Source organism: Phlebotomus papatasi, chromosome 2 (genome assembly GCF_024763615.1).
Source record: "Phlebotomus papatasi isolate M1 chromosome 2, Ppap_2.1, whole genome shotgun sequence".
NCBI classification, from domain to species: domain Eukaryota; kingdom Metazoa; phylum Arthropoda; class Insecta; order Diptera; family Psychodidae; genus Phlebotomus; species Phlebotomus papatasi.
In genome coordinates, this window is record NC_077223.1 from 98,150,659 (window position 1) to 98,167,769 (window position 17,111).

General features: G+C 35.2%; 3 protein-coding genes across 4 annotated transcripts in view; 2 read left to right on the top strand and 1 right to left on the bottom strand.

Annotated features, from left to right (window-relative positions):
• The window catches only part of LOC129800328 (uridine-cytidine kinase-like 1), a 33,160-nt gene extending 25,580 nt beyond the window's left edge, over positions 1-7,580 (top strand). For both annotated transcript variants that reach the window (XM_055844643.1, XM_055844644.1), the window contains exons 3-6: positions 1,221-1,350; positions 1,452-1,775; positions 4,515-4,910; positions 7,096-7,580. In XM_055844643.1, coding sequence (XP_055700618.1) covers positions 1,221-1,350; positions 1,452-1,775; positions 4,515-4,910; positions 7,096-7,404 — 1,159 coding nt within the window. In that variant the 3' untranslated portion in view covers positions 7,405-7,580. The remainder of the gene's footprint in view (positions 1-1,220; positions 1,351-1,451; positions 1,776-4,514; positions 4,911-7,095) is intronic.
• LOC129800329 (threonylcarbamoyladenosine tRNA methylthiotransferase) lies at positions 7,482-9,386 on the bottom strand. The gene has a single exon (XM_055844645.1). It carries the CDS (start codon positions 9,283-9,285, stop codon positions 7,603-7,605), a length of 1,683 nt encoding a protein of 560 aa, XP_055700620.1. The 5' UTR covers positions 9,286-9,386; the 3' UTR covers positions 7,482-7,602.
• A 2,861-nt stretch (positions 9,387-12,247) lies between these two features.
• LOC129800338 (SAGA-associated factor 29) lies at positions 12,248-13,366 on the top strand. Its single transcript, XM_055844657.1, has 2 exons — positions 12,248-12,406; positions 12,471-13,366. The coding sequence occupies exons 1-2, from the start codon at positions 12,368-12,370 to the stop codon at positions 13,305-13,307; spliced, it is 876 nt and encodes a 291-aa protein (XP_055700632.1). The 5' UTR covers positions 12,248-12,367; the 3' UTR covers positions 13,308-13,366.
• Positions 13,367-17,111: the final 3,745 nt, after the last annotated feature.

Below are 17,111 nucleotides of genomic sequence, written 5' to 3' on the forward strand. Positions count from 1 at the left end.
CTAATACTGCGCTAGACGCATGTAGCAGCTTTCTAACAGATCATTGTATTTACATTCAGGGGAGACTGGGGCAAAAAGTCACAAATCGAAAATTTCAAAATTCTATCTCTTCCAAGTCCTCCACGATAGCGGCTTAAATTTTTTTCCATGAGTATCCTCCATAGATCTTCTTCAATGTCGTAAGTTTCTTAGAATTTGAACAAGAAGTTTAGAAAATAAAAAAAAAACATTGAAATTTTTAACCCTGTTTTTGAAATATTTTCCTTCCAGTAGATATCAATTCTTACCAATTTATTTTCCAAATTTGATGCATTTTGATGATTTGATGATTTGGATTCTTCGACTACGAAGCGGCTTTTTCTAAACATTCTTTTCTCTTGAAATCATTTTATTAAAAATTATCACTTGGGGTAAAAAGTAACAAAAGTAATGGGGCAAGAATTAACAAAATTCGAAGCAATTTCTAATGTCTCACGACGAAAAGAAACGTCATTGCTATATGTCATGAATAAATTTCGTATGAAAATATGTCAATTAGGTATTTTTTTCAATTTACAGGAGCCGGTACTAAAGCGAAAAAATGTGATAATTTTACCCCACGTCTGATAATATTTGCCCTAGAATTTTTGAGAATGGTCACGAAATTACCTTTCAGAAAACGGCTCGATAAACGTTTTTCCTTACAAAATAGAGGAAAATGACTTTCACAAAGTTGCAAAGCGGTAAATTTCCTATAAAACTGCCCTAATTAGAAATTTCTGGGGCTCTCAAAAAAAATAAATTTCTGTTTTGAAACTTTTTGCCCCAGACTCAACTATATAATTTTTTTCTACTTTCGAGAGCACTTGCTCAAAAGTATATTCATTTAAAAATTGAAATGTTAGTTAGTACCAGGATCGACTTAAGGGGGGTCTCCCGAAAGCTCCAAGTCAATATCCCTAACCATTTAGCCCATAGGTTCAGACGGACGGAAAAACAACGTGACGTCTGAAATATGACTCTTTAGTTTAATTTTGAAGTCGATTAGTCAAAATCGAGGGATTATAATCTACTGCTTAATCGGTAAAGAAGAAGCAGTAAAAAAATCTTTCTGAGTAAATTTCGCCAAAATCAAAACTCTTCACTTTATAATTTGCATTTCAGAGTCAGCACTTTACATTTTATGCTAGAAAATTATTATTTCACTCAATGACAAGTAAGTTGCAAATTCCTCTTCCCAGATACAACTTTGACCATCCAGATGCTTTTGATCTGGAATTAATGGTTGATGTGCTGAGGAAACTGAAGGAGGGACGTAAAGTGGAAGTTCCTGTGTACAATTTTGTTACACATGCACGTGAACCCACAACTGTAAGTGAAAAAAAAGTTTTTTTTTACTGGGTTTTGCGGAGAAAAGAAATCAAAGGTTCTTTTTTGCTCTCTGTTGTTTCGTCCCTTCTGGCACAATTTAGAAAACAATGTATGGCGCTAACGTGATCATTTTTGAGGGAATTCTCGTGTTTCACAGTCCAGAAGTCCTCAAGATGCTCGATATGAAGGTATTTGTGGACACAGATGCTGATGTAAGATTAGCCAGGCGTCTCAAGAGGGATATCAATCAGCGCGGAAGGGATCTCGAGGGTGTTCTGAAGCAGTACTCAACAATGGTACAGCCTTCCTATATCAATTACATTGCTCCGAGCATGGCACATGCTGACATCATTGTCCCACGTGGTGGGGAAAATAAAGTGGCCATTCAACTTATTGTTCAGCACGTTCACACGCAGCTTCAACTGGTAAGGAAGGACATTGTTAAATGATATACTTCTTATAAATTTATTGATCGGGAGAGTGACTTATGATTCCATTAGGAGCAGAATCACATTGACAATAAAATGCTCGCCGTTGTTTCACCGTACTTCGTTAATTTACACATTTTCATTGCAATTCTTACGCAAATTCTCGATTACCGTATTACCTTATCTCATACTCAGTGGCACTAGGTGAAAATAATATAAGAAAATTGAAGAAATAAAACGAAATTCGATAAACGGTGAGCAAAAAAAAACTATGATTAATTTCTCAGTTTTTTTTTTGCTCACCGTTTATCGAATTTTCGTTTTATTTCTATCATTTTCTTATATTACTTTAACCTAGTGTCACCGAGTATGAGATAAGGTAATACGGTAATAGAGAATTTGTGTAAGAATTGCAATGAAAATGCGTAAATTAACGAAATACGGTGAGCATTTTACTGTCAATGTGATTCTGCCCTAAAGCTCAATCCGTAGAACTTTTCTCTGCGTCAGAAAGTCAGTGCTTTGCTTGAAATTTCCATATCAGTAAAAATTAAAAGAAAAATCATTAAACTTTAAATTGCAGTGTCACGTTTCTCTGATATTCCAATTCGAAATTTTGAAATCGTTTGTTTTTCAATTTTGATCCGACTTGCGGTAGTGGCACCTGGGGCAAAATGTGACAAAACAATTTTTTTAGTCGTATTTCACCAGTTTTTAGATGAATTGATAAATTTGCAAACAGCTTGTTTATAAATCGAATGCTTTACAAATTTGCTTTTAAAGGGCAATGAATAATCGAGAAGAAAAAATAAAATTTAAAAAGAGCTGTATAGAATTTAAAATGAGCAGTATTTTGTTAAAAACGATCGATTAAAAATTTAAAAAAAGGCAGTAGAAAATAAAATTCGATCAGTAAAATATTCAATTTAGTCAACGAAAAGATTAAGAGTGATCTGCAAAATCAAAAATGAGGATTAATGCCCGCGGCACACATTTTAGATCGGTAAAATTTCATGAAATCAAAATTCGTGACCCTTTCTGTCTCGCAATTTCATATATCTATCCCGCTCTTTCGGATTCGACTGAAGTAAAAATTAATTTGGTGTGATGCTTAAAAGAAGAAGAAGAGTGCGAATGACTAGCATAGACATATGCAAAACTTTTAAGAGAGAAAAGGATGTATATTTTGACTTTATGAAATCTTCCTGATCTTAAAGGCGTGCCGGAGACATAAAATATTAAAAATGAGCAATAAAAATACTAAATTTTCTCAGTGAAAAATTGTCCAGTAGAATAAAAAAAAATCAAATAAAAAATAAAAATGACTGACCAAATTTAATACTTTTAACGCTCATTTTAATTTTTTTTAATATCATTTTTTTAAATTTTACTACACACTTTTAATCATTTCCTACGCTTCCCATATGTTTCTAGCGAGCCGAAAAAACTTTTGAGTTTATTAGCTGTTTTCTGTCATTGTAGAATGAATTAGCAAAAAATACTAATACAAAATAAAAGCCAATTTAATAACGAAGAGGCAACCGAAAACCCTAAATTGGCAACCTACGTATTTTTGGAGATATCTCGTAAAATGTGTACGAAAACAGGGAAAAAATTACACTAAAACCGGTCGCATTTTTCAGAGCTAATGTCACGTCCATCTTTTAATTTTTCAGTTTTTATGCCTTCGGGATACCTTTTAGCTCGATATGATATCATGAAATCAAAATTCGCATTTCTTTCGCTCTCACAGAAAATTTGCATAAATATATCCCACTCTTTCAGTCTCAAAATTAGATTGAACTAAATTGAATTTGGTGTGATGTTTATAATAAGAAGAAGAGTACGAAAGAGTTGGATAGACATATGCAAAGCTTTTTGAGAAAGAAAGAGATGTGAATTTTGACTTTATGAAATTTTCTTGATCTAAAATGTATGCCGGAGCCATTAGTGACCAAATTGAATATTTTTATTGCTATTTTTTGTAATTTTACTGACTTTTTTTAATTTTTCGAAAAAAAATCAATGTTTCTACTAATTGATTTTAATGTTTTACTGCTCATTTTTATTTTTTTACGGACTACATTTTTTACTGATTAAGTTCTCTTAACTGACATTTTTTTTTAAATATAAAAAAATATGGTGCTGGCATAATTAACGAAATTAAATCGATCTAAATTTTACCTCTTATTCTTTCAAATTGAAATGAAATAATAATTGTCTCTTTCTGTCAAATAATCATAAAAATTGAAATTGAAAATAAAATTCAAATTTCAATTTACATTTAAAAGAAAGAGACAACGGATTTCTATTTGAAAGAGATAGAAGTAAAATTTGAATTTATTGAATTTTAGTCGATTTGAAATTTTTACTGACCTAAATGGATATTTTTTCTGCGAATTTCTAATAGAAAATTGCCATTTGTTTTTGTTTTAACCTTTAAAAACGTTTAGAAGAGCTGAAGAGCACTAATTAGAGAAAAAAGCCACGCCTTCTATAAATCCAGACCACTCCCACTACTTGCATTCCATAGACCTAATATTAAAAAATAAATAAAGATAGCCAAAAATAATGATCCAAAAAGGAAAATATTATACTTAGTATGGTAACATTTTTTTGGTAACTGTAATACAAACTTTATAGGCGTGACTTAAATTTTTGTGGGAGGAGCTTTTTTCAAGAGATATACATATTTTTTTAAATTTGTATTATCAAACGTTGTAATAACAATTGCAGCGTGGCTTCAAGCTGAGAGAAACTCTGGCTCAGTCCTATATTGGACAACCTATGCCGGATTCCTTGCATTTATTGCCGACCACGCCCCAAGTGAAGGGCCTCCATACTTTCATCCGAAGCCATGCAACTCCACGCGATGAGTTCATTTTCTACTCCAAGCGCCTGATTAGGCTCGTGATTGAGTACGCCCTGGGATTCCTGCCGTTTAAGGATGTCAGTGTGGAGACACCACAGGGAGTCACATATTTTGGCAAGAGGTTGGGTAGCGAGAAATTGTGTGGAGTGTCGATTCTGAGGGCAGGAGAGACAATGGAGCAAGCAGTTTGCGATGTCTGCAAGGATATTCGCATTGGAAAGATTCTCATTCAGACAAATCAGACGACTGGGGAACCGGAGGTAAGGATCAAATACAGTTTTTTTTTAACTTCCCAATATTTTATTGAATCAAATTAACCCATTCCTTACCATGGTATTATACATCATACGTAAATTGAGTGATTTTACAGTAGACTCTCTAAAATTCGGGCATATGGGACCGAAATGTCAGCCGAATTAGACAGAAATTCGGGCGACAAACTTTTTGAAATACAACGATTTTTCATTCATGTGCATACAGATATTGAGTTTACACACTCATATATCGTAAATTGCATGAAAATCCCTCAATAATGCAAAATCACATCAAAACTAAGACAAACCATGCCAAATTTGAGCATATTTGATTCATTTGATAATCATAATCAAACTTGAAGAATGACAACAAACTTTTTTCAAATGTAACCGCTGCCCGAATTAAAAAGTAGCCCGATCTTAAAAGAGCCGAATTTGCGAGAGTCTACTGTAGTTGGTTTATTCTTGGGCAATTGATATCCGAATTGCTGTCGGGAATGGATTTTTAATTACTTTAGTCCTTCAATTACTTAGGAAAAATGGTCCGACTGAAAATACATTTTGTGGTTCTTTTCTCGCTTCGCGGAGTCATGCAAAATTTTTGCTCAAAATGGCGGATGGCAAATTCGACATCCCGTCGACTTGAGGGCACTTTACCTTATACCTTTGTAAAACACCGTTTTCTCTATCTGAACGAGAAAAGCGCTTTTCAAGCTATTTTAGGAAAAAAAACACACAAAAGACTTCAAATCGTTTGACCAATGCAGACAACAAGGTGCGAGACATGATAATGACGTTTCTTTTCGCCGTGAGACATTAGAAATTGCTTCGCTTTTTTGTTACTTTTTGCTCTATACCTTTTGTTACTTTTTACCCCAAGTGGTAATTTTTAATAAAAGAATTTCTGATGCCTATTAATAAGCAATGGCGACAGGTGGTAAAATCAAATCAAAACGTTACCCCTTTCCGCCATGCCTCATTTTTACATAAAAATAATATTAAATGAAATATTAATAAACTAAATACAAATTTTATGTATTTCACGAATGTAATTAAATACGTAACAGACAGATTATTTATCCAAAAACGTAAATTTTGTTCAATTTTAATTTGATGGCACTTATTATATTTGGTAAGAAATATTGGATTCAATGCACTTGCTTAAAATATTGCTCTAAAAAATGCTCAAAATCTTAAATCTAAAACGAATAGGGTAAGTGTGCCAAATTCCGGCCAGCTTGCAATTTCGGCCACCTTTTTTGTTCCTCGAATTTCCATGAATTTTTAGTTTTTACAGACTCTAGAGATTATACAATGCGAAAGAATAGCAAAAAATATAGGTTCGACAAACGAGATTACGTGAAAAGGAAATTGGAAGAATTCCCGAAGGGCAAGGAACTATGAGAATGAAGGTGGCCGAAATAGGGCACCAAAGCTATGTTTACATTTTTATTCATTTTAAAATTCATTAAGAATGATTTTGGAGTAAATAAAGACGATAATCTGTCTACAAGGTTTTAAGCAACACTCCTTAAGAAGAAGGAATAAAAAAAATCAATTTTTATTAAAAATATTACATTTCTAGCTTGAGACTTTGGCGCTTGCATGCAACTATACCGAAATTTGGCACACTTACCCTAATTATTATTTTTCGACTCTATACATAGCAGCAATAGAAATACAAATAACTTTGCGGCTCATTTATTTCATAAATCGTGAAAAATAGCGATTTCAGTATACGTGGCGAGAAGTGGGACACTGGCGAGAAGTGGTGATTCCACCCTAATAGGGGAATGTAGGCATGGTTCGCACAGAGTGAACCTTCAAACGATGTGAATTTTCTCCTTGTTTGCAAAGAGCTGACTTACCATTTCTCATCTCGTCTCATGAGCTTGATAATAATCTATCTTATGGCTAAGAAATGACGAACTAGCTCTTTGTAAATAAAGAGAAAATTTGCGAACCATGCCAACATTGTCCTATTTTTTATTTTCTAAATTCCTTGTTCGAATTCAAAGAAACTTACGACATTGAAGAAGGTCTATGGAAACTATCTATAGAAAAAAAATTGAGTCGCTATCTTTTTTACCTTGGAAGATATTCAATTTTTAATTTTTCGATTTGTGACTTTTTGCCCCAGTCTCCCCTATAGAGTAAGTTTTTGCTAGTAATTTTCTGCTTTTGGTTGCAGTTGTACTACTTACGGTTGCCAAAGGACATTAAAGACTACCACGTGATCCTGATGGATGCCACCGTGGCGACTGGAGCTGCAGCAATGATGGCAATTCGTGTGCTGCTGGATCATGATGTTCCCGAAGAGAATATTCTCCTGGTGTCATTGCTGATGGCAGAGATTGGTGTTCATTCTATTGCATATGCCTTTCCCAAGGTGCGAATCGTCACGTCGGCTCTCGATCCTGAGATCAATGAGAAGTTCTATGTGATTCCGGGAATTGGTAATTTTGGTGACAGATACTTTGGCACCGAACCATCGATTTAAACACAGAGGAGATGCCTCAACACTTAACTCTTTCATTTAAGTTCATCTTCATTTTCTATATCCCATGAAGAAAAAACTTGCACAGCAATTCTTTTTTTTATTGACCTCCAGAGTCATGGAACAATGATAGTAAGTTATCGATGAGAGAGGAGAAAATAAAGAAATTTTGCCTAAAATAAGTTTTTTTTAAATTGGTTTTTATTGCGCTTCTGTAAGAAGTTTCCATGCAAAGCGATAGACAATGGCCAGGAGCAGGGCGATAATTCCGTAGATGAATAGAGGAGATTGATTGGGTGGATTTAGTGCGATGTCTCTTGGTGGTTCCTGGCCACTGGTGTCCTCAAAATCTGGGCAGTTTATGTAGCCATTTTGGAGTTTATTCTCTTCGGAGACAATGCTGCATTCCTTCCAGGTGTCCTCTGTGTCCAGGATTTCAGCTTGCATGCTGAATTTTGTGGCAGAAGTAATGCGAACTGTGACGGATTTTCCCAGGAGATTGTCCCTCATGGGCACGAGAACTTGCTCGTAGAATTTGTTGTGAGCGACATAGAAGCGTTTGTCGTGGGAGATTTCTGTCACTAGAACTCGTTGAATCTTTCCCACTTGCTCATGGTACAGCTCGTAGCTGCTGAAAAGTTCAGTTAATCGTTTGGTGCGAGTCTTGACGAGATTCGCTGGGATTCTAGGCATCCGGGCGGCTGGTGTTCCAGGTCTGGGAAAGAACTGATTGATGAAGAGTGAGGGGAATTTGTATTTTGCACAGAGATCCAGTGTCTCGGCAAAGTCTTCCTCAGTTTCTCCTGGGAAGCCACAGATGATGTCCGTGGCGACTGTGATGCCAGGAACGCGTTCCCGAAGGAAGTCCACAACTTGCTCAAAATCCTCCCGGCAGTATTCACGTTTCATGGCAGCCAGGATGGTATCGCTGCCGCTCTGGACGGGAACATGGAGAAAAGCATAGACACGGGGATGTGCAAGAATCTTGGCCATTTCCTCAAGATGTTCCAGGATATACGGTGGATTTGTCATTCCCACACGCATCATACATCCTTCAGGAATTACCTCAACCAGACGCCACAGAAGTTCTGGCAATGACGTCCCAATATCCCTTCCGTACGTCCCAGTATCCTCAGAAGTCAACCACAGCTCACACACTCCTTCCCTGAAAGCCTGCTTCGCCCTCTCGACGATCTCTTCGGGATCATAGCTGGCCAAATCTCCCCTGGCATGCTTCGTTTTGCAGTAGGTGCACTGATTCAGGCATCCCGAATTGATGGGAATGATCTCTATCAGGGGATTCTTTCGGACTTTTGGTAGAGCCAATTTTGGTCCAGCCATTCGCCTTCCGGACACTTTCTTAGGTTGCAGCAGTCTCACACTGTGACCCTTGAGAGTCTCCTCCACAACTTCCACCACACGATCTATCTGCTGCACCCCAATTACACTCAATCCCTTGAGGTACTCAGACTTTGGTGCTCCCTGTGGAACACACCCAGCTACTACCACATGCTTCCCCTTTGTCACTCCAGCCTCAATTTCATTCCTGAACGTATCCTCTGAGGGATTCTTCACCGTGCAACTGTTTAGCAGCCATAGATCGGCAGATTCCTTGTCATCCACCAAATTGTATCCAAATGCAGATAGCTGGCCAGCCATATATTCAGAATCGGAATTATTGTGAGCACAACCCCAGGTTTTGACATAGATATGCTGAGTTCCGGGAACAATACTCTGGAAAATGGGCTTTTCCTTAGTCACTTTCTCAGCCTTTTTCACACGCACCGTCACATCCTTTTTATTAGCATAACGTTCTTTTGGAGTGATATCTTGAGATGATATTAAATCCTCAATATCATCAATTATTTCACTACACACCGACATTGCTAATTTTTCTTAGGTTTAGGAAAATTTCTCAAAAAAAATGTAAACATATACACGTCAAATCCGTCAAATGCACGTGCTCGACGCCAGCGCCATTTGCTGTCAGTTCGACGAATCTTCGAAGCAATTTGCCGACAAATTCTTGAATTTTGCAGTGTGTTCTCAAGAATAGGGTGGAGTAAGTACTTTTGGCCACTTTAAGGTTTCATGTGTTTGTAATTATTATAATCTTTATTTAAATAAAATGAAATTTTGTACAGAGATACCTTAAAGCCGTTTCTTCCTAATAATACAAGAGAATTCCCAATTTTTTTTTGGATATTTTAGTGAAAAATTCATTTTATGCAACTATGCATGTTTCAGTACTTTTGGCCACTTTGTAAGCACTTTTGGCCACTTGTTTCCAATAGAATTTTAATAAAATAACAGAAGAAATAGCTTTAGAAAACTTTCATAAATACACAGGACAAGTCTTATTCTTATTTAACATCAATTTTGTGTGATTATTAGAGTATTTTAAACGACTTTGTGCACATTTTCTATTTGATGTAAAAATCAGTCAAAAGTCACGATTGGGTTTACTAAAATCCGCGAGGTGCGCCACGTGTAAAATGTATGGGAAAATGAATGGCCAAAAGTACTTACACAGCCGAAAAAAGTAATCTCTTTTAGCCACATCTGATTTTCATTTAATTTGTTAGAAAATCTTACTAAGGATGATATCACAATAAAATTTAGTTAATTAAGAAATGGACTTTCATTGAATAACATCAAATATTTTCATCAAAAATATGAAATAATGCAAAACAATTTCTCTTAACATTAACAAGTTTCTTAAGAATTCCATGTTTTTTAGTGATTGTTTACCTTTAGAATTTCTTTTAATAACTTAACATTAATCAAGTCGATACAAAATCAAATATGGTTTTCTGATTCGTTAGATTAGAGGTCACGAAATAAGGGTGGTATGCACAGTAACCAGCTTACTTATTTATAAATAAGTTACTTATTAAAATGGCCGTTGAAAGCTTAATTTCAAATTAATAAGTGTTCCCATGCACAGTACTTAACATTTTATTAACTAATAAAATTTTTGATTTATAAACATGCTCCTCGAGAGGTGCTCATTAGACTTATTAGCATCGAACAGACTGGGCCATTGCTCTTTTAATCGATTTTCAAAGAAGCAATGGAGAAGTGAATATGACACCTTCATTGTTTTCGATTAGAAAACTAACTGAGAACAGCGCCATCCAGTGTAAGTAAAATGTACAAGGCGGGAAATATTTTAAATTGTTCAAAACACATTATTCACATTATTCACATGTATTTTATACTAAACATTAATTTCACTAATGCCTAGACTCATTTTAAATACATTTCAAAAGTTTTTACAAGAGTTTTATGAATAAAATTTCCTTTGTTTTGATTTTTTCTGGCATCAGCTGATTTCGATGGTGGTCGATGAAATTTCGAACAGTGAATTTAAATAGAGAATGTTAACGGACTATGTTATATGGAATTGTCAAGGAAAAGCAATTGACCGGGCAATTGCTTTTTGCTTTTTGTTCAAGGTATTTAAATTTGGCTAAATTTACTAAAATATCATTTTCTTTTTACAGAATATTGTCTCAGAGAACGGAAAAAGATCAAATTGATGCAAAAATTGGTTTGATGACTCAATTTTTTGGATATTTTTTCCACGTGTAAAAAAGCAATGAAGGAGTAAAAAAGCAATGACCATGTAAAAAAGCCCAGTCTGTTCGATGTGATTATCGTCAAATAAAGTAGAAAAAAAAACATTATATATATATCATGAAGTAAATTACGATTTATGTGGTCTTATCGGTCTTATACAGTTTTACAGCTGATCACCTTAAAATTAAGTAAAATATTTTTGATGAGAAACTTAAAAAAATTTCATTTTTTTATAACCAAGTGAAAATAATCTAGGACTGTTAGGAAAAGGAGGCAAAATGGCAATTAATTTTACATATTTTAAAGAGGTTTTGATTTTAACAGTTTTGTTTTTAAAGATTTAGTGAACACATAGACTTCATTTGAGAAATAATGATCATAGATTTCTTCTTATATTATATTTACTGTAAATTTTTATAAATTTTTGCCACTATATTTTTCATTTTTTTTTAGCATTAAGCACTGATTTTTATCTACCAAAGATTTAACAATTCTTTCAATTAATTTATCAATATTTTCAAATTCTGCGTTTATTCTGATCTTGCTTTATAATATCTTCTGATTATTTATTACTTTTTTATCAAATATTAGTGTGCAAAATTCCAGAGGGGTCATGTGTTACAAAAAACGAATACACATTTTCTTTTACAAATTAATAATACTTTCTTTGCAAAATCCACAAAGAAAATAAATGTTCATAAATCATTATAGTAGAGTCTTCTAAATTCGAACGCTCGGGGGGTATTTTTGACATTTCTCACCTCCCAAATTCGAACGATTTTTTAAAAACTACGAAATTTGTGTGAGATTAAATTGTACGTTGAATCAAATTCTCGTACTTTCTCGCAAGTTTCAGTGATAACATACTTCCTTTTCATTTTATACGATAATAATGTATGTAAACATTCGAGCGATGGATAGGGTAAACCAACTGATTTATTAACAGAGCTTTCGGGACGTCATTTTCTGTGTTTGTGCATAGGTTTTCTGATTAATTAATAAATAAGCATAATATATCAGCTGTTACTGTGCATACCAGCCTAAGACCCATTTTCCTGTTCTAAATAAACTCATAATTGCCTTTTAGTGTGATATTTCTTTAGGTGGCCAAAAGTGCTTACATGGCCAAAAGGGCTGACTCTACCCTAAATAGAATTAGCATTTCAAAAAATGTTTCCGATCTTTTTATACTTTTCTGTGCATGAAAAATTGTATTTTTTGGTTTCTTAAACCTAATGCTGTCAGTTTTATTTCGAAAACCAGTGACATTTTTTTCGGCTCCCATCTCCGCTGCAGTCAATTTTTTGTTTTTTGGGGGATTCCTAAAACCTAAAACACGATAAACAAGGAAATCTTCCTAAAAGGATTTATTATCTGCAGAAAAATGCCTCTAACTGCAGAAGCAGCCACACAGCAAGTACAGGTAGATCTTTATTAATTATTTCAACACTGAAATAAATAAAAAAATGGTTTACCTCATATTGCAGGAGCGTCTGAAGTCCATTCAGTACATCATCCATGAGTTGGAAAACGAAAGGAGAACGAATGAAGTGAATATAAACAATATTCTTAAGGCGCAGGCAAAGATGAATGCCGAAGATAAGTCCACAGTGTATCAGCCCAAAATAAAAATGCTATACAAAGCGGCAATTACGGATTGTGTGCAGGAGGAAAATCTCATTCGACAGGCCTTGGCGAAAATCCATGAGATTCGGGCAATTCGCAATGAGCGCAGAATTGAAGCAAGGAATGCTGGAAACAAGGAGACAATCAGACGTGGAGCGTTGATGGTGATGCTGGAGATCTCAGCTCAAACTCTGCCGTTGTTTGTCAGCAAACCGGGTGAGAAGGCACCTCCACTGTGCGGAGCAATACCGGCTGAGAGTTCATACATCGCCAAGCCTGGAGACTTGGTGGCTGCTCTGGTGAAAGTGACAGATCAGGAAGATTGGATAATTGCAGAAGTTGTGCAATTCCTAAGCAGTCAGAAGTACGAAGTGGATGACATCGATGAGGAGCAGAAGGATCGACATGTGCTCAGTAAACGGCGCATTGTACCACTTCCAGTGATGAGAGCTAATCCCGAGACGGATGCTCATGCTCTTTTTCCCAAAGGAACAACCGTGATGGCCTTGTATCCGCAAACAACTTGCTTTTACAAGGCCATTGTAAATAGTCTCCCTCAGACGGCAACTGAAGGCTACGAGCTTCTCTTTGAAGATTCTGGTTATCCAGAAGGATACTCACCACCACTAAGAGTCGCCCAGCGCTATGTCATCTCCATCAAGCAGAATAAGAAATTTACAGCAACTTCCACTCTATGAAGAATTTTCATTCAATATGATTATAATAAATTATTCAAAAAAAATTAAATTAAGTAATATTCCAGTCTACTCAAATTAACCACATTAATTTCCCATGAAATCTTAAAATTTAAAGTGAGATTTTTTTGTGAGTTCAATTTTCAGGGTAATGTTCCTTCGGTTTCTTCCGTCGTTGGCTAAGTCGTTTTGAACTTTGCAAAATGCTCGAACTCGACATCTTGAGCATCAAGGTTTTTCCCATGTGTTGGACTGCTAAGCAACCGAGTACAGGAAGTCCCGGGATTAGAGCCATTGGGAGCTTAATTTATAAAATCTGTCAATTCTATTGTGAAATCGCTCCTAAAAGTACACTGAGTCCCGGGATTATGCACATTTTCGGGACGGGAAAAAACGCGCGAAATGGCATTATGCATCGAGAAAATTTGCATACCTGCAGGCGATTTCTTTTGAATGAATTGACCGTAGAACGAATTTCGCACGGAGAAATGTAGTCAGAGCAAAACGATAAAGCTGTTTAAAAGAAATTCATCAACAAACAGTACTCTTTGGCCAGTTCTTCAATAAATTGTAAGAATATTTAAAATTTTTATCCTAATCAAAGAAATTAAAGTTTTGTACTGAAAAATAAGCACCGTCAAATTTCCCGCGTCACAAATAGTATACATTCAGGCGTATTTCAAAAATTATTTTCAAAAATTGACTCCCAAAAGTAGGCAAACTTGCATTACACCCAAATCTTCTTTATCCGGCACTTTGATATCCGGGTAACAGCTGCCAAACACTGGCGGTTGATATATTCAAAATTATTTTAACTAAACATGAAGTTTGTCCAGAGTGAATTAAAGTATTATTAACATTGTATCGAAGTTTTTAATACATAATTGTGATAAAAAATGAAACATAAGGACACCATGAAGAAAATTCTCTTTTTCTTTGTCAGACAGAAAATAAATTCACACCCCGTCTGACACAGGGTAAGGGGGACTCAGCGTTTAGTCATTAATTAACACCCAGCTTTAGGCACTATTTTAGCCCTCATCGGCAAGATCCGAGTGGTAGGCACAAATTAAGGACTGAATCTTGCCACGGCCATCAATGGCGCTGGAATGAAACTGTCAATTGCACATCCTGATTTCACCTTCGAATTTTATATAAATGATAGAAGCTACAAAGATAGGGATATGTTTTATTTAATCAGGATGAACGATTTAACACTTTAGAAAAGCAAAAACTATTCTGAAAAAAATTGCCTCCCAAAAAATACCCCCAAAATGGAATAAAAACACGAATTTCAGGGTTGGAAATTTGTTTATAGTTACCACGACACTTTTCTCTACACGAAACGCACTCACGCACATTTATTATTATTAAATAAACACTAAAAACACTGAGAATCTTTGAGAATTTTCAAAACAAATGAAATGTTTTGGAAATTCTTCCATCTTGTCACTGACAGCCGAGCAACACGGCCGACAACATAATTTTCGTAGTTCCGCTCTTCACCACCATGAACGCAAAACAGTGTCCTTCACATATATTTAGTAAGGGGTATTTTGTATGGGAGCTTCTTAAAAGTAAGGTATGAAAGATAGGGGTTAATTGAGGCTATAATCCACGCTTATCTGGTCAGACGGGACTGCACAAAATAGAAAAACCGTTGATCATTCAAAAAACCTAAATGTCATTTTGTCCCCCAGTCAGCCGGATATCGAAAGAGTCTACTGTATTGTACAGTACTCTCGCAAATTCGGCTCTTTTAAGATCGGGCTACTTTTTAATTCGGGCAGCGGTTACATTTGAAAAAATTTGTTGTCATTTTTCAAGTTTGATTATATGATTATCAAATGAATCGAATATGCTCAAATTTGGCATGTTTTGTCTTAGTTTTGATGTGATTTTGCATTATTGAGGGATTTTCATGCAATTTACGTTATATATGAGTGGGTAAGCTCAATATCGTCAATATCTATATGCACATGAATAAAAAATCGTTGCATTTCAAAGTTTGTTGCCCGAATTTCTATCTAATTCGGCTGACATTTCGGTCCCATATGCCCGAATTTGAGAGAGTCTACTGTACTGTATGTACATAATCTCGTCAGGTGCATAAACCCGAAGTACATAATGCCGGGCCGGGACTGAGTGTATGCAATTTTTTGATGCGATAAAAGTTATAAGGTAAATCCTCATAATTTGGGACAGCTTGTAATTTTGGATACCAAAAATAAATCATAATTTATTATAGGCCATTTCATTGAGAAACCTCTCAACAAATTTGTTAGAAAATTATCAACTCCATATGAAAAAAGGTGTTTTTATGAGAAAAAGTTCAATTTGGTTGAGCTTTTTTTCGTAGAAAAGCTTAAAAGTAAAAATCGGGAACATTTTTTCACGCTGTTCCTATCGGGTAGAGCGCCATCCATAGTTTTCTTCTCACATTCGCATGCCAATAAGTTGTCAACTGAACGAATTCCCACAAAAATTGTTTTCATTTCACAGGGAAAGTGTTCTTGTTAAAATTCAAGTAATTTTGGGTTGCTTGGAATTGAAAAGTGCTATCAGTAAGAAAATATCCCTGTGTGTAGGATACAATAATGTCCTTAAGGTCCTGAACTTTGATTTACGATAAAAAACTGTCGGTGTTAAAATTGCGTCGAAGAAAGTTTTGTGTTTTAAAGTGATAATGGTTACAATTTTCTCTCATTATCATTTTCCCTGCTTCAATTTTCATACCAAACGATTAAAGATATCCTTTAGCACTGATTTCATGAAGATTTCAGTTGTTTCCGTTCATTTTTTCCAAGGACTTAAATCAAAATCACTAAATGTCAAGATGTACTGATTCAAAATTGGGCTTTATTGAGAGCTTTTGTTAGCCCATTTTATGTGCTAAATTTTGAAAAAAAAAACTATAGGAATTTGTTCAAACTGACAACTCACTGGCATGCAAGTGTCATAAAAAAACTTGCGACTGATGGCGCTGTATCCGATAAGAACAGTGTGGAAAACGGTTTCCTTAAACTTTTTTATGCGAGAATCAACCAAGCAAAAAAAATCAAGCAAAAAAATACTCTTAAAAAGCCCGTGATATAGATTTTGAAATGGTATGTACACTTCCCTTGAGGACAATAGGGTCATATATGACTTGGTGTTTTTCCGTGTTTTCACGTAATGGAAAATTTTTTTCCTCTCTGAACTATTATATTTGATCATAAAGCATTATGGCCTCTATCTACACATGGGGGGGAGCAATTTTTGTCAAAAATTGCTTTTTTGAAGGAAATTCCCTGCGTCAAAAACGCAATTTTTGACGAAAATTGCTCCCAATGTGTAGACGCCTAGGAAAAACTCAATTTTACATGAATTCATCTGTTGAATAAAAGTGTGACGCGAAAGAGGTAAGTTTTTTTTTGCTTGAAGTTATTAATTTGGCCAAACTATGGCAAACTGGATTGTCTTGATGAACACTGTACTCCTGGTGTTCAAGGAATCTTCCTGGTAATCCCTTGAATAGTCACTGTCACAATATTTTGAGTGGTATTTGGCAAAAATAAACTTATCCACATATTTATTCACACACAATACAATTGCACAATATGAGACGCTTGCAGAATACTCTAAAATATTGCAAAATATGTTATAATTCATCAGATATAAGATGAAATGTTCAGGAGCAAGATGTCCCATCTGCATTTCACAAAGAAAAACAATGTCCCAACTACATTTCGCTATAAGTTTGAGACGAAAACACTGTTACCCTTGCCGACAATAGGGTCATATATGACCCGGAAAATTCTACACGCT

Excerpts from the sequence above, each read along its gene's own strand:
- LOC129800329 (XM_055844645.1), bottom strand. The coding sequence starts at position 9,285 with ATGTCGGTGTGTAGTGAAATAATTGATGATATTGAGGATTTAATATCA.
- LOC129800338 (XM_055844657.1), top strand. The coding sequence starts at position 12,368 with ATGCCTCTAACTGCAGAAGCAGCCACACAGCAAGTACAG. Across the intron at positions 12,407-12,470 it reads CAGCCACACAGCAAGTACAG|GAGCGTCTGAAGTCCATTCA; the intron begins GTAGATCTTTAT and ends CTCATATTGCAG.